General features: G+C 48.9%; 11 protein-coding genes across 11 annotated transcripts; 8 read left to right on the top strand and 3 right to left on the bottom strand.

The window, feature by feature from the left end:
• Positions 1-798: 798 nt before the first annotated feature.
• N7473_009458 (protein kinase domain-containing protein) lies at positions 799-2,019 on the top strand (the record flags this gene model as incomplete). The annotated part of the gene is made up of 1 exon (XM_057155397.1): positions 799-2,019. The coding sequence occupies one exon, from the start codon at positions 799-801 to the stop codon at positions 2,017-2,019; it is 1,221 nt and encodes a 406-aa protein (XP_057006527.1).
• Positions 2,020-3,716: 1,697 nt separating this feature from the next.
• N7473_009459 (uncharacterized protein) lies at positions 3,717-4,016 on the top strand (the record flags this gene model as incomplete). Its single annotated transcript, XM_057155398.1, has 1 exon — positions 3,717-4,016. The coding sequence occupies one exon, from the start codon at positions 3,717-3,719 to the stop codon at positions 4,014-4,016; it is 300 nt and encodes a 99-aa protein (XP_057006528.1).
• Positions 4,017-4,982: 966 nt separating this feature from the next.
• On the bottom strand, positions 4,983-5,618 carry N7473_009460 (SRPBCC domain-containing protein; the record flags this gene model as incomplete). The annotated part of the gene is made up of 1 exon (XM_057155399.1): positions 4,983-5,618. One exon carries the CDS (start codon positions 5,616-5,618, stop codon positions 4,983-4,985), a length of 636 nt encoding a protein of 211 aa, XP_057006529.1.
• Positions 5,619-6,631: 1,013 nt separating this feature from the next.
• On the top strand, positions 6,632-8,502 carry N7473_009461 (uncharacterized protein; the record flags this gene model as incomplete). Its single annotated transcript, XM_057155400.1, has 5 exons — positions 6,632-6,976; positions 7,048-7,188; positions 7,253-7,441; positions 7,496-7,907; positions 7,979-8,502. The coding sequence occupies 5 exons, from the start codon at positions 6,632-6,634 to the stop codon at positions 8,500-8,502; spliced, it is 1,611 nt and encodes a 536-aa protein (XP_057006530.1).
• A 1,700-nt stretch (positions 8,503-10,202) lies between these two features.
• On the bottom strand, positions 10,203-10,382 carry N7473_009462 (uncharacterized protein; the record flags this gene model as incomplete). The annotated part of the gene is made up of 1 exon (XM_057155401.1): positions 10,203-10,382. One exon carries the CDS (start codon positions 10,380-10,382, stop codon positions 10,203-10,205), a length of 180 nt encoding a protein of 59 aa, XP_057006531.1.
• A 170-nt stretch (positions 10,383-10,552) lies between these two features.
• On the top strand, positions 10,553-11,198 carry N7473_009463 (uncharacterized protein; the record flags this gene model as incomplete). The annotated part of the gene is given in 2 exon segments (XM_057155402.1): positions 10,553-10,713; positions 10,730-11,198. The coding sequence occupies 2 exon segments, from the start codon at positions 10,553-10,555 to the stop codon at positions 11,196-11,198; spliced, it is 630 nt and encodes a 209-aa protein (XP_057006532.1).
• A 521-nt stretch (positions 11,199-11,719) lies between these two features.
• Positions 11,720-13,048, top strand: pgxC (putative extracellular exo-polygalacturonase; the record flags this gene model as incomplete). The annotated part of the gene is made up of 1 exon (XM_057155403.1): positions 11,720-13,048. One exon carries the CDS (start codon positions 11,720-11,722, stop codon positions 13,046-13,048), a length of 1,329 nt encoding a protein of 442 aa, XP_057006533.1.
• Positions 13,049-13,398: 350 nt separating this feature from the next.
• On the top strand, positions 13,399-14,610 carry N7473_009465 (uncharacterized protein; the record flags this gene model as incomplete). Its single annotated transcript, XM_057155404.1, has 1 exon — positions 13,399-14,610. One exon carries the CDS (start codon positions 13,399-13,401, stop codon positions 14,608-14,610), a length of 1,212 nt encoding a protein of 403 aa, XP_057006534.1.
• Positions 14,611-15,377: 767 nt separating this feature from the next.
• Positions 15,378-16,640, top strand: N7473_009466 (Zn(II)2Cys6 transcription factor; the record flags this gene model as incomplete). The annotated part of the gene is made up of 1 exon (XM_057155405.1): positions 15,378-16,640. One exon carries the CDS (start codon positions 15,378-15,380, stop codon positions 16,638-16,640), a length of 1,263 nt encoding a protein of 420 aa, XP_057006535.1.
• A 234-nt stretch (positions 16,641-16,874) lies between these two features.
• On the top strand, positions 16,875-18,839 carry N7473_009467 (uncharacterized protein; the record flags this gene model as incomplete). The annotated part of the gene is made up of 6 exons (XM_057155406.1): positions 16,875-17,319; positions 17,405-17,741; positions 17,798-18,069; positions 18,123-18,298; positions 18,363-18,645; positions 18,700-18,839. The coding sequence occupies 6 exons, from the start codon at positions 16,875-16,877 to the stop codon at positions 18,837-18,839; spliced, it is 1,653 nt and encodes a 550-aa protein (XP_057006536.1).
• Positions 18,840-19,062: 223 nt separating this feature from the next.
• On the bottom strand, positions 19,063-20,657 carry N7473_009468 (uncharacterized protein; the record flags this gene model as incomplete). The annotated part of the gene is made up of 6 exons (XM_057155407.1): positions 19,063-19,637; positions 19,710-19,777; positions 19,839-20,221; positions 20,293-20,360; positions 20,418-20,454; positions 20,529-20,657. 6 exons carry the CDS (start codon positions 20,655-20,657, stop codon positions 19,063-19,065), a joined length of 1,260 nt encoding a protein of 419 aa, XP_057006537.1.
• Positions 20,658-21,151: the final 494 nt, after the last annotated feature.

Consider the following 21,151-nt stretch of genomic DNA (forward strand, 5'->3'; position numbering starts at 1 on the left):
TTCTTTACGTTTGGCTATTCTCTTTGACTTTTTAGCTTTGTTGTAGAGAGTAAATCCTTCCTAATATTGGTCTACGTATTATTATTGTCTGAAAATAACAAGCGGTCCTTGCGCCCATTCATCCCATTCGAACCGATTGCATACTGTATCCTTTTCTCTCTTTTCTCTCTTCCATCCCACCCCATCATCCCAATCCCAGTATGAATGCGACGCGCCGCCACGACCTTTCACCTCTTTGACCTCCACCTCCTCTCTACATCCTCCTCTTCTTTGTCCTCTTTATCCCTCTTTCACCAAATCCTCTCTCCCCTCACTCTCCCCAGATTTCCCCCCAATTCACAATGCTCATATAGCCCCCCGTTCGCCTTCGAATCCCCGAGTTTGCCGAGTTTTAGTCACAACCTTTCAAGGGTGTTCGAAATCGTTGCCTTTTCGCGCACCCCACGTCATTTTCCGAGCCCTAATCCGTGGATGGGGAGAAGGCAATTGAACCACGCGCCGTGATCCGTTTTTTTCGCTGGTGGCGTTGCTATCGCCTTCGATTAATCTCACCTGCGTCCGGGGTGACACACCCTTTCTTCACTATCTTCTGTGACGCTGCTTGTTATCTCGTGCGAATCGCAGGGTTCATCGCTGCGCCTTGCTTTTTCGGAGTTCAGCCGTCACTTATCTACTTCGAATCATCCCGTACTCCCGTACTGTACGCCCGGCTTCGGTCCGTCGGCATTAACAGCGGCCCTCGCAATAAGGTCTTGCGACTGCCATTGCGACTGCAATTGTTCTACACACGTCGCTGCGATGACTCCCTCCAATACGCCATTGCGTTTGTCAGTCACCACGGCGCATGACGATAAGAGCATCTCATTACAGACTCCAACATCGGGCTCGACCTTGACGCCCCCGGTCACCCCGATAGCCAAGGAACTCTCCGACGCCGAGCGGTCGATTCCGAGTCCAGTCGAAGAAAAAGCCCTCGAACAAACAACGGTGCAAGTGAAGAGGAATATAAGCACTCCGCTACGCTTCACGGACGAAGTCGAAATCTGTCGCGATGATGAAGACCGCCCCGTCGAGTTTGGCCGTGGCGCTTGGAGTATAGTATACAAGGCGCGCTCAACTCTCAACAATACAACAACTCCCCTTCACACACCACCCAGCTCGCCAGTCACGGTTAGTCGCGTCGTAGCCGTGAAAGCGCCATTGCGCCGCGATGCGCGCAAAGTTCTACAAGCCGAAGCTCTAACCTTGACCCGACTCAATCTCACACCGGGTTTTGAGAAACATGTCGTCCCCTTCCAAGGCTTTCTATCCGACTCCGATGCGCTAGTCATGTCAGCCGTGCCCTTGGCATTATCCACATACATAGAAGACCATGCCGATCTACGGAAGAAACAGCATTCAACGGCGACCACGTTCGATCCCGTCCAAGGACCAGAATCTTGGCGCGATATGGCCCGCAAATTGATAACCGGTCTTGCATGGCTGCACGATACAGCAGGGATCATCCATGGCGATATCAAGCCTCACAATGTCCTCCTCCGTCGAATTTCAACCGACGAGCCCGGTGTCGACGCTGGCGCATTCCCCTACGAACCTCTTCTTGCGGATTTCTCGTCCGCCTTCAACATCCCAACAGACACCACCCTCACAACCCCGGATACGAACCAAGCGTCCATGTCAGCATTCACGCCGCCATTCACAGCACCAGAGTTACTCTCGCTTGCATCGCTCAAGTCGGGCGATGTTGCGCCGACACCCTCGTCAGACGTCTTTTCCCTCGCTGCTACCCTGATAGCTGCTGCCACGGGTGATCTCCTTCTCTACCCTGGTTCAAACAATATGCAGCGTCTAGCCATGGCAAGGGAAGGCCATCGAATCTTGGAGTTTACGCGTGCTGGTTCGAATGGTTGTCGTGTGCCGCGGAATGGCTTCGTGGAAAAGCTTGTTCAACCCGCTGTTTCCAAGGATCCAGCACAGAGGATTTTGACTCGGGATTGGATGGCTCTTGCATCTTTATGAGCATCAATGTTCATTTTCACTTTCATTTTAACTCTATGCTATATTCGCATTTTGACTGGGATATGCTACGATTTGTATAACATACACTCGTTGATTGATGCTTTCTTTATTCGGCATCTTCCCTTTTCTCTTTGGCATCTTCCTTCTTCCCCTCTTTGTTTTCATTATTCTTCTTTTCTTTTCTGTTCTTTTTTTTTGTTTGGCATGATACAGTTGCATCCTGGGAGCATTGTTTTGGTTTGGCCATTCTATCGCTTGGCATATATAAGATACCCGGAAATCTAGATGGAGTCGTTGAGGATTGACATTTGTGATCATAATATTGGATATAGACTCTCTTGCATACATACTTTCGCTGCACATGACAAATGAATGGCGTCTCTCAATCTACAATTCGCATTTTTACTCATTGTAAAGTATATCGATCATGTAGGCCTAGATAACCTCAGGCTCTAATTGACCTATTCCAAGGAAAGTAGTTAACAGCAAACATGCTCGCTTGCATTGAATATTTACTGCATCTGTTTGTTTTTGCTGGCGAAGCCGTGGTGTGTTATCAAAACGGAGTCCTGATTATGCTTTGTTTGCCTCAACCTACGGTATAATAAGCAGACCCTGTCCCTCTTAATCTCCATCTTCTTTCATTCTCTCACCCATCTCTCATCACTTTATATACCCCACCCTATCCATGGGAAGTTATATCTACCCTTCCTCTTCAAAGGTCGCTCGCTCTATCGAGAACGTTCCTTACAATTACGGGACCTACAATAGCCTCTCAATCTCATACCAATACATCCTCGTCAAAAGGGGCTGTGTGTTTGAATCGGGCTGAGAGAACCGGCCGACAGCCAGCCGAGAGCCCATGGCTTGTCGAAACAGTTAGACAATGAAGCTGAGCTGATCTTGTCCACTGATCTTGTCCACTGATTCTGGGAATGGGCCCATCTGCAGCTGTAACAGGGACAGCATCTTACTTATGGTGTCAGCTCGACCTGGTCCTGTGGTAAGTACCTATTCGAGGGATAAATGCCATGCTCTGAATTTACCCATTTTGCTGCAGACATATCTGGAAGCCACCATGCTACCTGATTATTTCGTTCCATGCCTCGTGGGGCTGTACCATGGTATACTTATTCGAGGCTCTCTCAAGGTTGAACACGAGTCTTGACTAATTTTTGACAGATTGGGGTCTCAATCATGCCCATAAGTGGCTGCTCGGTAACAAAGCCCACAGTAAGTACTTCCTAGATTTTGCTGGTGGAGTGAAGTTACTAATCTTAACGGAGTCCTGACTAGTACTTTCAAAAAGACGAAGGAGGGTGCGATCATCCAAAGTGGATTGATGGTGCAAGCACGTCAACAAGGTGCACATTGTAAGTTCCTAGTCTTCACGCAGGGGTTTTTGATGATGCCTAACTCTGAGTCTACCTAACTAAGGTCGGAGACTGTTGGAGCTAGTCATATCTTCTGACGTGTCACGGTATGGAGACTATATAAGCCTCTACCGGTTACCTGGCGATTTAATCGATGGATGCTGCGGGGCGCCAGTCCTGGTTTCCCACCACCTTTTGCAGGTGAGTATTTCTCAATTTATCGAGTTGGGATACCAAAGTGATTTGCAAAATGGTTTCGAGGATTTTTCAGAAGATGGATGATGAATGAAATTCCTCGCTCGCTCCTCTCATCAACCTTGCACCATGCCCTCAACTTCCGCGAAATCATTCATCACTCCTTACCCAAAAAAGCCTATTAGGTACAATCCTCGCACCGGCAAGACACGCTTCCAAATGGCAGAACCACCAAATGTGGAAACGGAAACCCTCCGGCAGACATGCCTGTACTTTGTCATCATCCGCCTGCCGGAAGAAGCTTTGCAGTCCTATCGCATCGACCGCCAGGTTATGACTCTGATAGACGACATCATTCACGCGCGTCTTCGGCGGGCGTTCGCGTGCTTCATGTGGCAGAGCGCTGCGCGATGGTGCACCCTGTCATGACATCAGTATACACCTTGCCCTGGAGTTCCCCTCAATTTCTTTTTTCGTGAGTGGAAGGACTTCGACTTCCCTGCACCTGCACAAAGCGAGATATATCATATAATCCACACGCCGAAAAGCGATAAAATAAATTAGGAAAACTGTGACCGTTACCGGTGGCTCATGGGTATTCATGTGGAGACTTGTTCGGTGCCTGATGAGATGTAGATCGATCAATCTTCATGCAATAAACATGTGCCTATGTTCACCCATGACACCAATTTCTGGGAGAAAATAAGTGAAACCCATTCTACAGTCCGCTAAGAACGTGGATTGCCTAAGGGAGAGGAATGAAGTCATCGTGTTATTGCGATTGCGGAGTCTCTTTGGGATCCCCTTAACAAGATTCTCATGACGGAACCAATTGCTATGGTCTCCGGCATGTGCGGAAGATATATCCAGGTACGCATATACGTCTTCTGTGTATTGATGTTCTGTTTTGTGTTTATGGGCTCTGACTATTTGGTTTCGATTGCAGGATTTTTGCTAAGAAGTACTTGCTGCCAAATTAAGAGAGGCACAAAGTCGGAGATTCCTGGGGATGTTGGAGGAATGGATTTACATTGCATACAAGGAGATGTGGATTCACGCCTGCCTGTGTGTAATGCCTTGTCTTGGGTGTTGAGGGGCAGGCATAAAAATGACCGCTCCATTTATTCGGTGCATGAGTATGTGATTGATATAACTGGGCTCGCCCTTTTGTTGGGCTTTCTACTGGCGGCCTTTTCAGTACCCCTATGAGGGCATGTATTCGGATTCTTCATCGAGGAAACAGGGTTTTCCCTCCTATACACTTCACACGGCTCTCATTCACTTTCTCTCCCCAACTAATGACTTTGTGATTTGCTTTCTCTCAAGGAATAATTCAATGTTGATTCAATTTGTTTCCATAGCCGTGCATCTCCTAAATCAAGATCTGTGTTTCAACTAATTCGTACCACTCTCATTCCCCTCAATAAATTTCTTCAAATCACTAACCCAAAGCTCAAAGTTATGCTGCAACTTCGCCCCAAACATCCACTTAACAGCATAAACCATCCACCCAGCCTGCAACTCCCAATTCCGCACCTCAGTCCCCTTAATAACATTCTCACCCTCCCCAATCTCCACATCAGTAATCTCATGTACCCGCTCCGCATTCAACAAAGAAGGAGACATCGCCCCCGGCGCATCACGATCCACAACCCACACAATTCGGCCCGGTGTCTTGGTCTCCGGATCTGGCGCAGTATACTCAGTGATGAGGAGGTACACGTCACGCGCAGCCTGAGGCTTCGTCGATTCAGGATCCATGCGGACGTGGAAGGTAACTCTCGTGCCCTTGCGAAGGAGTGGAGAGAGATTGGCTGGGTCAGAGTCTTGGCTGTCTGCTTGCTCGCGAATAGTTGCGCGCGGGATGAATGTGTTCCATTCTGGCCATGTTGATGTGTCGGTAAGGACTTCCCAGACTCGTGTGGATGGTGCTGCGATGAAGATGGAGCTGCCGATTTGGAAGACTGCGTCTGCGACGGCGATGCCGGGGGTTGGGCGCGTGGAGTTTTTGGGGTCGGAGAGGGTGGTCATTTTGATGCGACTGTGATTGAGACTGGAGACTGGGTTAATGGGGAATCTAGGAGGGAGAAATGGAGGTTAGACGGAGAAAATTGCCGGACTAAGGAGTAGCTGCTAGCTGCGTTACGTACTTCGGAGGCTGCCAGCATCCGAGCCGATAAAGCTGGCTGGCCTTATCGGTGGGTCTTATCTTATCGTTATCTTATCTGCGGTGTGACGTCAGCTTTGGTGGAGACAAGGACTATACAGAGTAAATCTGGTGACCACAATTGTGCGTGGATACTTGGAGAGGAAAACTTTCACCTAATGCGCATAGCTCTAGCGGTCAGGCTACCTAGGAAACGAGCGGAGTAAGGCTGTTTGCAAGGATTCAGCCAAAAAGGTTGCCAGCAAGTCCGAAGGACCGGGCTTTTCTTTGGCTAATGAAGTTTGAAGCCCCGACGAATTTTTGGAATCATCTTTGCAGTCACGAGTTGAATGATAGACCTCGGAGGGGTATCTATGCTACCGAGAAAGATGATAAGAAAGACAATTAGAAATAGCTTTCAAATAAGAGTGGTTGAAGCATGCCTGAGAAACCATGAAGCATTCCACCCAGAAGCCAGTCTTACCGACCCCACCATCTTATTTAGCCTAAATGATTATCGGCAATCCTTCAGTATCCTTCCTTAAAAAATAGTACACCCGTCGACTACATTTGCTTGATGTGCCAGAAACATTTATTGACCAGCCATTCCCCCACTTTGAGTGGGACGGGACCTCTGTGAGCCTCACAATCCCGCCCTGGCTCCGATTCATTCCATTGACCCAGTTATCTTCGTTCGGGTGTACCGTTTCCTATAGCCAATTTCGGAGTCCGTGCCGTGGCAGTCGGGGAAACTCTCAGTCGATAGCCCGGCTTCTTCTGATAAATAAAGTGGTCTAATCTGCTTGAAAATTATTGAAGGTCTAGTTTTATCAGCTCGTGGATCGTTCACTTCAATACTTGATCAACCTTTGTCCGTCCGCCCTTGCACCCCTTCGCTATGATGACGAGTAGGACCGACCTTACGGTCGCGATTGATCAGCCCAAGATCTACGATTTCAAACACTTTTATTCACAGGTTGTGGGTGCTGGACGTGCCAATGAGGGCCTCCGCGCGGACTGGCAAGCCCATTTAAAGCTTGCGCAAAGGGCTTGCGGATTCAAATACGTTCGATTCCATGGCTTGTATCACGACGATATGCATGTGCTCAGCGAGGTGGAAGGAAAACACGTTTATAATTTCCAATATATCGATGCTCTTTTTGATACTATGCTTGATATGGGCGTACGCCCCTTCGTCGAGTTTGGTTTCTGTCCGTCGCTGATTGCTACTCAACGAGACACGGTTGGTCCAGTCCCTCTCTTTCCCTCGAGCTGATAGTTTGTAGTCCAGCCGCTGACTGATTATGACTGTAGGTTTTCTGGTGGAAAGGTCACGGTAGCCCTCCTAAAGATCTGGACCAATGGTCCGATTTGGTGCGGGCGACAGTGGATCATTGGATTCAACGCTACGGTTTGCAGGAGGTTCGCACTTGGTATTTCGAATGTTGGAACGAGGTCTGTTCACCGGGTCGGACGGTCAGGGTCAGCGCGGGGAGAATCAAGGCTGACACATTCAAAGCCCAACTTGAGCGCTTTTTTCAAAGGCAGCAGGTCTCAGTATTACGCTTTGTATGAGTGCACTGTCAAGACAGTGAAACAGCTCGACGCGGACCTTCGCGTTGGCGGACCTGCCACGAGCAATTACGTTCCAGATACGCGATTTGACGGTGAATGGGAGGACATGGAAGTTCAAAAGCAGTTGGCAAATGTAAGCTGACTATACCAGCACGGAGGACGAGGCAAGGCTCACTCTTTCCAACAGGTCGAAGACATTGATTCGTTGCATTGGCGTCCGGTTTGGGTCGAGCACTTTCTCCGCTGGTGCCACACGCGCCAGCTCCCCGTGGATTTTGTCTCTTGCCACCCGTACCCTACAGACTGGGCCTTGGATACATCTGGATCCATGTCGAAGCGAGTGCGCGGGCTGGAAGCGACGCCTAATGACCTTCAATATCTCAGACAAATTGTGTCGCAAAGCGCGTATCCGTCGGCCGAGATCCACCTGACAGAGTGGAGTTCCAGTCCATCGTCTCGAGACCATGCTCACGATGAGGTTCCTGCGGCCATATACATCGTCAGGACGATGCTTGCATCGCTGAATCTGGTGGACACCCTAGCCTATTGGACATTTACTGACGTTTTTGAAGAAGAGGGTTGTGGAATGACACCCTTCCGTGCGTATCATACTTTGAGCCTTTTGCTCGTCTTCACTGGGTTGAATGTGAGGCTGATGTGACTCTCTTAGACGGTGGATTCGGTCTGATGAACCTTCAAGGTATCCCGAAACCAGCTTTTCATGCCTTTAGGCTACTAAAGGGCCTGGGCAAGGAAGTTCTTGCGCAAAACAAAAGCGATAGCATTGTCACTCGCAATCCTGAGAATGGCCTCATCTCTGCGATCTTGTTCCACTACCCAGACGAAGTCAAAACATCTCCACCACCGGCTTACAATGACCCACAGGCTGCAGAGGGTCTCTTGAAACTCGGCAGCCCAAAGTCAAAGAAGCTGGTTCTCAAGGGACTGCGTCCAGGGTCGCCGTTCAGAGTGGAAAAGCTCTCACCTGGAGGTCCAGGAGATGTCAAATCGGCTTACAGACGACTGGGATCCCCGAAGACGTTAAGTCGCCAAATTATCAAGGATCTCACAGCATACGCAATGGATCTTCGGGTATCTGTTGTCAACGCTGATGCCGAGGGTGTGCTGGTTCTGGAGGAGGATATGGCCCCGTGGAGTTTGATAGCTCTTTCGCAGACGGCGGCCAACTTGTGATCGCTCTTTGTAGATTCGGGATATCACTAAAAGAAGATAATATTAGACTTTCTAAACACGGTTCGGGCTCAGAATGGTCTCGTTCATACTTTGTGAGAGTCAATACTAGGTGGAATACTTTTATATAGGGACCTGTGAAATCGACGCCGAAAATGACAACCTCTGGCGCCAGAAACGGCTGCCTTTCCACCCGTAACTTTAGATAGCCAGACGTTGCTTAACCGCCCGCTCTATTGTACTGCCCCCTATGATGCTATGGCTAGATCATATAGAATTTAGCAGAACTAAATGACATCAATACAATCTGCTGGAATCTCCCGCTTTCTCAATTTTATAAGGGATCTAAATCCCTGAGCAGAGCGATATGAATCCTAAGTCTCTTTTTACTCTTCAATCTGATCCTATACTATCTTACCTGAGATAGTAACTCTTCTTCTATCTATTTAACCCTGCTTCCTATACGTCATAGCCTGCTCACATAACTTAAACTAGAGGTATAAAATAGGCGCTATAAAGTAAACTTAGATACAGAGGCTAATATTTAAATTTTTTGATAGATAGCCTTAAAATAAGGGTATCGAGGGCGATTTAGGTAGCAGGGTGTTACGATACACACCTGACGTGAGGTTATTCACAAATGTTAGCGCCTTAGGCTACCAGGACCCTGGTAAGCCGGCAAGCTTTCGGTGGAGGTTCACTGGGGCTTCGCTGCCAGTACGTGTACGAACTCCTGCAAGGAAGACCCTTGTAGAGGTTACATAAGCCTCGTGTTTTTCCCATTCCCCTACCAAGGATGCATCCACTTCCTGTTTTGAGCGATATGACTACATGTAAATTGATCCATGTTGGAGAGGATTTACATCCCTCAAGAAACAGTCTTTGACCTTTCTGAACAATTGACTTGGTCCCTTTCTCCTACCTGATTGACAGGCCTCTATCCTGACTTATAGAGTATCCTTACACGTATCGTCTAGAAAGGGCATATTAGAAGCTTATCGCGCCGTTAAACCAAGGAAGATAGCTAAATTTTACCAACAGTATTCGGTGGGCTCTCACCACGCGCAGCTAGTAGAATATTAGCTATATCGCGTATAATAGAGGGCCTAGGGGCTGCACCACGCGTATCTAGAGATATAATCCACTTAGCTAGCGAATCCTCTTCGAATTGGGTCAATTTATGGCCTGATAGACGTTTCTCGACGCGTGGGATTTAACCGTGGGCGCGCGTATGTAGTGTAGAGAGGGACTTGGTAGAGCTTTGCGGCTGCGCGAAGGCATTTGATACGACTATCTTTGATATTGGAAAGGGCTAATAGTATCCTTCTCTCTTGATTAGCCAAATTCTGCGAGGATTGAGTGCGAATTGGAGGCATGGTAGGCGATTGAATTAGGTAGGGTAGTAAAATATGGCGGTTTCGGATGGGGGTGTCCAGATCGGCCAGGAACTACGTTAGCATGCAACCTATTAGTAAATCGAAGAGAATAAATTAGCTGAAAAGACGTAGTTATAAAGGTATATAACTAGTTACAAGAAAATAAGGCAATATAGTTAATATGACCGTAGAACAACGCTGTCAAATGTTACATAGGAAGACTACATATTTAAAGGTGGAGTAGGTGGGGCAAGAGTAACTCTAAAATAGCTTACGGGAGAAGAGGTTTCGCTACGGCGCCGCCCCTAGCGCAGACTTCAGCCACAGTTAGCGTCCACATGTTGACGTCCATCGGCGGCAGATGCAATGCGAGACCATCCCATCTGCCATGCAGCTGCTAATGGACATGGAGAATTCGTGCAGAGGCTCCTTGAACAAGCTGTCGATATCAGCTTCAAAGATGATCGTAGGAGGAGTCCTCTTGCCTTGGCAGCTCGGCACGGCCATCTCGGCTTAGTTAAAATGCCCATCTCTCGGGGCGCCCAGCAACTTTCGTACGACGCATGGCGTCAAAGTCCGATCGCAAATGATGCTTCTCAAGGTCATCATCTTGTCGCAGATTATTTACTGGAGCAATCATTAACTACGCTCCGGTGAAGTTGAATCATACCATCAAAATGGACATGGAGTGGATGCTCCTGTATGTGCCGAAAGAAGGAAATGAAAAGCGCGTGCGCTATTTTCTGTCAAAGGAAGCCGATATGAACTTTCAAGGAAAGTTAAAGGAAGGTACACCGCTGTGTAATGCTCTGTCCTCGGCACCCAACCCATTGGGATTGTTAAGCTTTTACTAGCTCGAGGCGCAGATCCAAACATTGTCCTGCGTCCAAAGACCCGACTGGGCTGGAGACCGATTCCAAGTACACCACTTCGGCTCGCGATGCTCCGGGAGGATATTTGGCACCTGAACAAGGTCTTGCTGAAGTATGGGCAGATGCCACAAAAGCTAGTCCGGCATTGTTCGATGCTGTCAAGCTCGAGAAACCTGCAGAGTTTCGGCTTCTCATGGCTCATAATGCTGATACTCGAGTGAGGCTACAAGGCGAGTCCCTTGCCCAATGTGTTTTGGAAAGCGAGTGTGAAAGTATCAAAGAACTTGGTCTTGAGTGGGATATCAAAGCGAAGACACGGGAACTGGCTCGGCATGTCGGTACTCGCTGCGGAAATAGACGGTATCGCAGGCCTAGAGGCCAACATGCGGATGAGACAGTTTCAGCACAGCGCAACGGAGTGCTCCAGTCTGCCACGATAGATCAAGAATGAATCTACATGAAAAGCTCGTGTACTTCTTACCGGTTGTATTTCTAAGTCAAAGATTAAGAATATCATCAAGTCCGTTCAGACACGTTGATTGAGTACCGGAGTATTTAGGCTGACCTCAAGGATCGGCAATCGAGAACCTACTAGGGCCATAATATGATGGGCGTTACGTATCGGCTAATAGTGACGTGCCAGCCACACCAGGGTCTCAACGGTGCTTATTTCCGATTCTCTATGCCCCAACCTTTATGATGGCATACTTCAGTCTCATAGATCCTGGATAACATATTTCCACCAATCGTTGGGCAACCCCGCAACCGCCGAAATAATAGTCCATCCACACGAAGCTCTTCCCCAAGGAATGTCCCCGCATTGTGGAGAAGGCTTGGCTCAATTAGTCTCGCATTTTGGCGATCGCATTTTCAATGTTACAGAAAAGGTCACCAAATATTACTACATATAAAGCTCAATTCTCGTCTTGGGGGCAAAGGAAAGGCTCACTAACCCGTTGAATCATTTTCACAATGCTGCTTTCCAATACAGCTGTCTTTGCACTATTATCGGGTCTTGCACTCGGATCCTCGAGTCGACCTCGTCGCTGCGTTATTCCGGCTTCAAATAGTACCTCCGATGACTCTGCAACGGTCAACAGCGTCTTTGCCCAATGTGCCACGGACTCCGTGATCATCTTCAAGGAAGGCGCGGACTACAACATCTTCAACCCCATCAGCGCAACAAACCTCAGCAATGTTGAAATCCAAATGAAAGGAAATCTCCATCTACCGCAAAGTATTGCCGAAGTCCAGCGCATCGTCAACGGAACCAATCGGCCACTCTACTCAAATGGTCAATACTGGTTTACATTTTCTGGTCCTCGTATTGATTATACTGGATCATCCAGCGTCAACAATGGATGGATCAACTCCTACGGCCAAACATGGTGGGACGCCAATCCCGTCAATGGTACCGGAATTGCCTCCCGGCCTCATTTGATGAGTTTCAAGACCACGAATGGAACATTGAAATACTTTAAATCGCGGAAGCCCATCGCCTGGAATGTACAATTGAAGGGTGACAACATTGCTGTTAGCCACGCTTTCATTGATGCCGAGTCCACTGGATCATTCCCGTTCAACACCGACGGTTTTGATGTCACTGGAACAAACATTCGAATCACCGACAGTGTGATTTACAATGGTGATGATGCCATTGCCGTGCAGGATGGCTCTCACAATGTGGTCTTTGAACGCAACACCATCGGCTACCAGAGCCACGGAATGAGTATTGGCTCTTTGGGCCAGGACCAAACAGCCTTTGCCAACGTTTCCAACATCCGCTTCGAAGATGTCACAGTCATTGATGCCGTCTATGCTGCTCGGTTCAAATCTTGGATTGGTGGTCAGGGACTTGTCAAGAATGTTAGCTGGAAGAACATTCGTGTCTACAATGTGACTTTCCCCATCTTCGTGACGCAGAGCTACTTCAACCAAGGATCATCGCAGACCCAGCTCGGCAATGGTGTGACTACGGGACGAGTGAACAATGCCTCTGTTGCGATGGAAAACTTCACTTGGTCTGACTTTACGGGCTCGGTCAATACCTATCGACCTGGTGATGGATCCTGCGCGTCGGATCCTTGCTGGTATAATGCTGGACTTCCGAATCTGAAACATACCGAGGCAGTCATCATCGAGTGCAACACGGCGACTTCCTGCAAGAACTTTGAATTGAGCAATATTCAAGTCATCCCGCAGAGCATGGTGGAGCCGACCGTAATCTGCATCAATGCCACTGCCGCATTGAACCCGCATCTTGGATTCGGTTGCAAGAATGGCACATTCGTTCCTTCTTGATTTGATAGACGGGAAGTGTGAAGCGGGTGCCTTCCCGCCCGTTAGGACTTTCTGTTGCTGTCGCTTCCTTTAGTATGGTAGCTGGGAACTTCAATGGACGGCAGGAGCAATAGACCATGTAAACAATCAACAATCAACAATCAACAAGCCCTTTCTTCTTGCCTTTCCTCTTCTCATCCTCTCTTCTCCTCTCTTCTTCTCTCCATCCCCATCTGCTTTCATCTTTCCAGCTTCCAAGCTTGATTACCTCTCCTTCTGAAAGCACAAGTACGCTCTTTATATCAACAGTCTTTACTCAACACCTTTCTACTCTCCTTCATTTCCTCTATTATCGTGTTTCGACCATCATCATGTTCCACCAAACTCCTTATTCTCTTTCATACTCGCAAGTTCAGCCACAGCCTCGTTTCTGCATCTTCCGACCTGGTGGTCGTCTTGCTCCATTGATCCCTGCCGACGAATTGCCATCTTGGTTGCACATTGGCAACTTTGGCCCAGACCTGACTGCAGCTCTGCAGCCAGTCTCTCTCAGCTTTATTCCACGCGAGGGCGAATACGACGTGATCTGCCACCACTGTTCAAGCAGCGTCGATTCCTTGCATCAGAGCACCTCTGAGCGGAATTCGGACTCGCAGTCTCCCCAGTCTGCCACCAGCCAAACCAGAAGTTGCCCAGGCACTTTCTTCACTCAGGCCATTGACTGCGATGTTCAAGCCGTGGTTCAACCCATCGGCATCACAGGCCAGGCTCCTGTTCAGGCAGCAGTGCAGAATCCGTATCTCGGCATATACATGCTTCAGATGCCAGCCATCTCCTCCAACGTGATGCCGTCGGTCATGCGAACTCCCGCGGCCATGGAGAAGGCTCGCGACATTGCAAGCACCTGTTCCCATATCGGATCTGATCTGTTCGAAAAGACTTTTGCCCAAGGTGAACATCCGACATCCGGATCAGATGCAGATTCAGAGAGATCAGTCCTGGGGACTGAGAAGACAGCCATGCCAGCTTCAGCTGAAAGGGTCGATAGCCCGGATCCCAGAGTGGACCACATCTCCAGCCCCAACTCTCGGACTGGCTTTGACGCCGCTGCTGAGATTGCATCACGCATCCAGGAATCTGCCCTCAGGGATGATTCTCATGACACGCGGACCGTTCTCGAGGCGAGCATCGCCTCAACCCGATCCCTCACAGCGGCCGTTCTACGACTCGGGCAGCTGATGGAGGAAGGAAAAATTCGTCGACCATCAAATTTTGATCTCGGACGGCTCCATCGAACCGGCTTCAAAGAGGATTCAGAGACGCGTCCACGGGCTCCAAGTGTTCATGTTCCTTCCAAGCGTGTTCGTGTCCGCCATCGCCGTCGTCGTGCTGACAAGTCTGCCAAATCCAAGCCGGATGCTCCAAAGGTCAGCGAGGAGCCCAAACCTGAGCAGGAAAACTCCGCCACCAAGAGACGAGAACGCCGTCAGAAGTTGAATCGAGGCAAGAAGGATACCGGAAGTCCAAGCCGTTTTGCCCACATGACGGCAATGCAGAATGGACATGAGCTGCCGCATCGCTGAAATGTTGATATCATGGGACCTTTGCTTGTTGGGACTTGTACATGATTTGTGGAAACACATTTGCATTCCTTTGGCTGGCAGTTCATGGCTTTGATGCCTTGTTGGATGTCTTTGCTCTTGGGTTTGTCACTTTGTGCACCTTGTCGTTCCTTTTGAGTTATGTTGCAGGTCTCAAACATCTTTGTGTGCGGTCTTGCTTTTATTTTTGTATATATTCCTGCCCTTTTTGCTTGTTGACTCGCGAGTCAGGCGTTGCTTTGCCTCGTCTTGCATTCATCACTGTACAAATACTTGACACTTGTTTTTGCCCCGGTCTTCCTTCGGGCTCACGGTCTGGGGGTTCATGTCGTTCCTTTGGGGTTATCACTTTCTGGGTGTTGTCATTATTGCCGACTTTGTTCGACCATGACGCACCAGTCTTTCGTTGCTATTTCCGGCGGGTCTCGCTTTATTGTGGCGTTCATCTTCCGCCTTGTACAAATTTACGCTGTTGCTTCTGCATTAGGTAGCTTAGATAGTTTAGTTTCGGTTGCACCGAATGGCATTTGCCAAATCCACGCTCCTTCAAGAGAGAAGACAGTGTCCAGTTAGAATCAATCCCCTGATTTTGAGGTTGCAGTCGTTCAAATTTTCCTAGGGTGTGTATTTCCCGGCCAATACCAAGGGGGGAACCCGCCTTTTCCCCCGCACTCTTATCTCCGGCAATCTGCCCGACATTCTTTCTACAGTGTAAGAATGGAATTCCCCATCATACAACCTGCAGCCATATGGCGGCCGTCAAAAAGCCCCGAGGCATTCGCCATGATCGCCACTGCGAGCGATGTCGGACCAATGGCATCAAGTGTGATTTAAACCGTCCTCGCTGCCAGCCATGTGTACAGAGTGGAGCGGGATGCCAATACCCGCAAAGAGTCATCTGGATGGGGAATAGAGAGCGGAGAAAGGAGCACCCAGCCTCGAAACAATCACCATCATCAAGTTCCCCTGTCTCACAAGATCGAGATCGATCATCGCAAGAACCTCAACAACTTAGAGTACAGTCCAACAAGCATATCAAGCATATACCCATCAACCTCAACGGCTTCATCGATCTTCTGTCCGAATTCTACCAGGAGATTCAGTCTAGCAAGCAAGAACTTCCAAACGAAACAATCGAGCTTATATCGCAAACATTGAGCTACGCGCGCTTACGCCTTCAGGGCGCAAATGACGATGACGCGATTCAGTCACATCTGGTCGCTTTGACAAATCTAAGCCGCGTCATTGACTCTGCACACCCCATCGCGTTATTCGGGATAGGGACATTCGCCATGTTTGAGGTCTGCTGTGGGTCCTTTGGTAATTGGCAGCGCCATCTACACGGGGCCCGATCATTGCTTGACTTGCATTGTACGAACAAGGCCGAACTGGATGGTCTAACTGACCGAATACCGGGACTAGCGGACGTACTCGCCTACCTGGTCTGGTTCGATGTGACGGGCACCTTAAATAGAGGCGACAATGATCTGATCTTTGATAATTGGCATCGCGAGATTCTGACGCAGGACTTTCTTGACTGGGTGGGTTGTCCGCCAGATACATTCGAGCTATTCGTGCACCTAGCAAAAGGCGAGCACGATTCAAGTCCCTTAGATCTGAGTGCCAGGGCAATGCAGCAAATTCTACGCATCAACAACAATAACTCGACAGATGTGAGTCTCGCAGACGTGGCATACCGAGGTTCGGCTGCAATGGTCTCCTTCACCCGCGCAGCAGAAAGCAGCTTATCATCAAGTCCCTCGATACACGCAGATGTAATATCCTCCCTGGTAGACAAAGTCTGCGATGCAATATCCAAAATGCCTACTTCTTCCCGATTCTACGTGCACCTGGCCACATCTGCTTATCTGACGGGTATGCATGCCAGCACTAGTGATCAGTGCGATGTGGTGCGGGGTTATTGGCGGAATTGCCAGTTGTGCGACTTTCCGCGGTATCCGGATGGCCAGGAACAGTGTGAGCGGAGATGGCGGGATAAAGGGATTATCTAGCGAGCGATAAAGACGAGTCAAGTTGTGTTGTTTGAAATGGCGTTGGTTACTCCGCATGTGTTTCTTTAGCGCGCATTTGATTACTTGCCGAATGCGGAAGGTAATCTATCACTTCTCCGCATTTCTTATCTATATACGGTACTTGAACATAAATATCCGAAGACTTGATTCTACTCGGGATCCGTCTAGTTTTGACTCTTCTCAAATTCATATCATTCATAGCGACCTCGCATCATGGCAACTACCATATCAACTCCGACATACCAAGAACGCGCCGCTGAAAAGCGCGCCAACCAACTCGCCCTCATCCCGCCCGAGTGGCGACTCTCCCCAGTTCCCTCAGTTGAATCGCACCCAGATGCGCTGGCATACATTCGAAACATACTCACACCAGCCGAACTAGCTCTTACAGAGGAAACGGATATCACAGTCCTCCTTCGTAAACTAGCTTCTGCGGAACTCTCCTCTCTGGAATTGACCAGAGCGTTCGCCAAGCGTGCAGCGCTGGCGCACCAGCTGACGATATGTTGTACGGAGATTTTCTTCGAAGAGGCCTTTGCGACGGCGAAGCAGGTGGATGAGTATCTAGCGAAGACAGGGACGACTATTGGACCTCTGCATGGATTACCTGTTTCGATTAAGGATTTGTTCTCTGTCAAGGGAGTGGATACATCGATTGGTAGGGACCCCCCCCCCCCCCCCCCCCCCCCGCCTCCAACTTAATCTTCCATCCTATCGATATACGCATACTAATATTTCCTCAGGATGGGTCGGTCTAACCAACAACCCTGCCCCCTCCGACAAATCTGTGGCCCGAACACTCCGTCGTCTCGGCGCAGTTCTATATGTAAAGACAAACCTGCCCCAATCAATGATGATGTCCGACTCCTACAATCACGTCTTCGGGCAATGCGTCAACCCGTTAAATCGAAACTTGATTTCTGGCGGTAGTTCCGGTGGCGAGTCCTCGCTTCTTGCGGCTAGGGGAAGTGCGCTTGGTATTGGGACGGATCTTGGTGGTTCTATTCGGATCCCGGCGAGTTTGTGTGGACTTTATGGACTTTCGCCGACGCCGGGACGGCATCCATATGAGCGTGGAAGGTGAGTGGCTTTTCTCAGCAGATTAATTGCATCGTGAAGAGGCTCATTTGGTATAGTCCCGGTCAAGATATTATTCGCTCGGTTGCGGGTCCGATGAGTTGTAGTTTGGCTACTATTGAGCGATATATGGAGGCTCTGCCCTGTGCATCGCCCTGGGAACTCGATCAACATACTACTCCGGTACCGTGGCGACGAAGTATGGCCTCGCTCAAGGCGAAGAGACTCCGGATAGGCTTCTTGGTTGATGACGGCGTGGTCAGGGTTCAGCCTCCAATTGCTAGGGCTATTCATGAAGTTGTCACTGCACTGAAGGCGGCTGGTCATGAAGGTATTTACCACTGGAACACATCTCATATTGGATTTTCTGACAATTAAGTATAGTTTTCGAGTGGGACCCCTCATCACATGGGTATGCATATCAACTTTGGGAAAAGGCCATTCTCTCCGACGGCGGCGAGGGCTGTCGCAAGAAGATCGAGATGACCGGTGAACCTTTAATTGAGGGTATGCTAGTTGGAACAGAGAAGGATATTCTGACTACATCTGAAACACATCAAGTACTGTCCCTCTCCTTTAATGTATTCGTTTCCCGGGTATGAGTGTGTGCTAACTTCCCTCCAGCTCCACGCCGACAAATATCTTTACGAAAGTGAATACCTCGACCGCTGGACAACATCCGGTATTGACGCCCTCATCATGCCCAACACGCCCTGGGTCGGATACAAGCCGTGGACGTGGGTCAAATCCAGCGCCTACGTTGGATACACTAGTATCTGGAACTTGTTGGGGTATGCTGCCTTGACTGTTCCCGCTACGACTGTGTCTATGGAGAAGGATGTTCCTGATGGTGAATGGTTGGATCATGTCCCGCGCAATGCGGGTGATAGGTTTAATAAAGAGCAGTGTAAGTCTGGTTGCGGAGAGGTTTTGAATTGGTATGCTGATCTTTTTTTTTTAGATGATATCGATCTGGTTGATGGTATGCCTGTGGGAGTGCAGGTTGTTGGTGGGCGCTTTGGAGAGGAGAAATGTGTTTCTGTGGCTAAGGCGATTGAGCAGGCTATGCGGTGGAGGGATGCTGCTCGGTCGAGTTTGTGAGAGATTCCTCTCATGGGGGACAATAAAGATCATAGACTCCCATTTTTACCAACTTTTTGATACTCTGTTTATCTAGGGTATCAACAAGCTGCCAGTTTTCAGCCTTAATATCATGTTCATGGATTCCGTGTATATGCATCCCATCCAAGTCCAACCCAACCCGATCCAACGCTCATCGTATATACAAGAACGCCTCTTAAATGTTTCATCTCATCATCATCATTCAAATAGGAGCATTCATCCTCTCCTTGTAATCCGGAAACTCAAAATCCCCCAAATCCCACTCAATACTAGTTTTCCTAAATCCATTCCCATTCCCTTTCATCCCCGCCCCCGACCCCCGTCTCAGCCCCATCTCAAAATTCTCATCATGCACAAACTCATTCCCACCAAACCCACCAATCTCCCCCGGCTCCACCGCATCCGAAACCATCCTCAACTCCCTAACAACCCGAATCCCATCCTCATCCTCGCCCTCGCGATGAATCTCGTCTTCATTCGTGTTCGTCTTGGAAATACTAGCCGTGTAGGCGCCGGGCCCGGCGTAGAAACAATCATTGTAGTAGATGCTTCCTTCTGGGTAGGAGGATTGGTCGTAGATGGAGTGTTTCCGGGAAGAGGTGAGGTGGGTTCCGGTTGTGGAGTGGGTTTTTGTTGCTGGTGATGAGTGGATGGGTTGGGGGCGGAAGCAGAAGGAGAATATGCGGGATATTAGTGGGTGGAGGGGGGGGAGGCAGGCGCAGATTATGGAGACGTTGGCTTCGAGGGAGGACCAGATTGCTGCTTCGGAGTTTGTTTCTGGGAAGAAGAGTGTTAGTGGGATGATATTATATCTTGGATGGGGGGTTGACATATGGAGGTGTAACGCACTGGTGAAGTCGTGACTATCTATCATTTTGGTGAGTTCGTAGAGTCGTGCTGAACTAGTCGCAATCACACTAGAATAAATCAGTATACAACCCAAATTTTCTATCTCAGGGAACATGACGAGAAACTCACAAAATCCCAACGCCAAAAACCAACATCATCCCGACCTTCTGCCTCCTTGGCAAATGCAACTTCGACAACAACGGCATAGGAAGAATCAAAATAACCACATCCGTCAAGATCTGCATAGCCGCATTGGCATACCACACCGGCCCCTCCGGTAGACAATGGCCCGTATGCGTTTTGTAGTTGACACTCCAGAAATCTCGGACGGGTATGCAAAAGAGGAAGCCGCTGAAAACCATCCATAGTCCTGCGATGATGAGGAAGGCCATGGTGGAGTATGTGCATACTAGGAACTTTCTTGATCGGAAGATGCGGATGAAGAGGACTAGGACGGATAGTTTGGCGAGGATTAGGGAGAGGTTGTAGAAGGGGACGGAGAGCCAGAGGAACTATGAGGTAGGTGGAGGGTTAGTAGGAGGACTTGATGGTTGTTCGAGTGACCTGGACTTGGTGGACATACATGCATCTGACCCTGGATGACATCGTCAGAGAGATACTTTTTGTGTTCTCCGAGACCATAATGCCGCTCTGTAAGAGACTGTTAGCTGTGTGCCTAGTTAATGATGGTACTCGGGACACACATACCGACAAGGATGAAGGAGTAGAACGTGATGGAACATATCTAGACCAAACCGGTGAGCATTTAGTCCGCAACAGAGATACTTCCGACCATTTCAATCCCCTCACCACACATACCAATGCAAAAAAGATAAGCAAATCATCATATCCAGGACTCTTCACGATCCTAAACCTCGTCCACAGTCGAATCGCCACAAACACACTCGCCAGGACAGTGAAAGTGGTGGTAATCGCCAGGACCCTCATATTCAGGGAAGATGATCTGCAATGGTATCACCGGGTCCATCGAATAAATGCGTCGAAATGGTTCAGTTGAAATGCCTTATAAGAGGCGAGCCTGAGAAGATTGCAGTCGGATGAGTGAAGAAGAAGTAGGGTATCCTAGCACAAGGCAGCATCACATCACTTCTAGGTAACGACACAGGCAGCGCCAAGCAAGTCAACGAGCGAATGAATGTAACAGACGGGCAACTTTAAAAGTCAAACACGGATATCAGCGATTCCATATATGTATTGTACCGTTAGCGCTTGAATAATGCAAACCCCATGCCAAGATGTAATCACTAAAGTCGGTATCTAAAAGAGTCCGGAGCTGGTCCGTCGATCGATCGATCGTTACAGTATCCAACTACCGACATTCACAAAGAATAAAGATTATTCACACTCTTATCAGCAAACCCACAAACCCACAAATCCAGTCTCGCACTTCCTTTCCAAAGTCACTTGGTGATCGATCTCAC

The sequence above is a fragment of the Penicillium subrubescens genome, assembly GCF_028828155.1.
Source record: "Penicillium subrubescens strain IBT 31985 chromosome Unknown utg000006l_segment0_segment0, whole genome shotgun sequence".
Classification (NCBI taxonomy): Eukaryota; Fungi; Ascomycota; class Eurotiomycetes; order Eurotiales; family Aspergillaceae; genus Penicillium; species Penicillium subrubescens.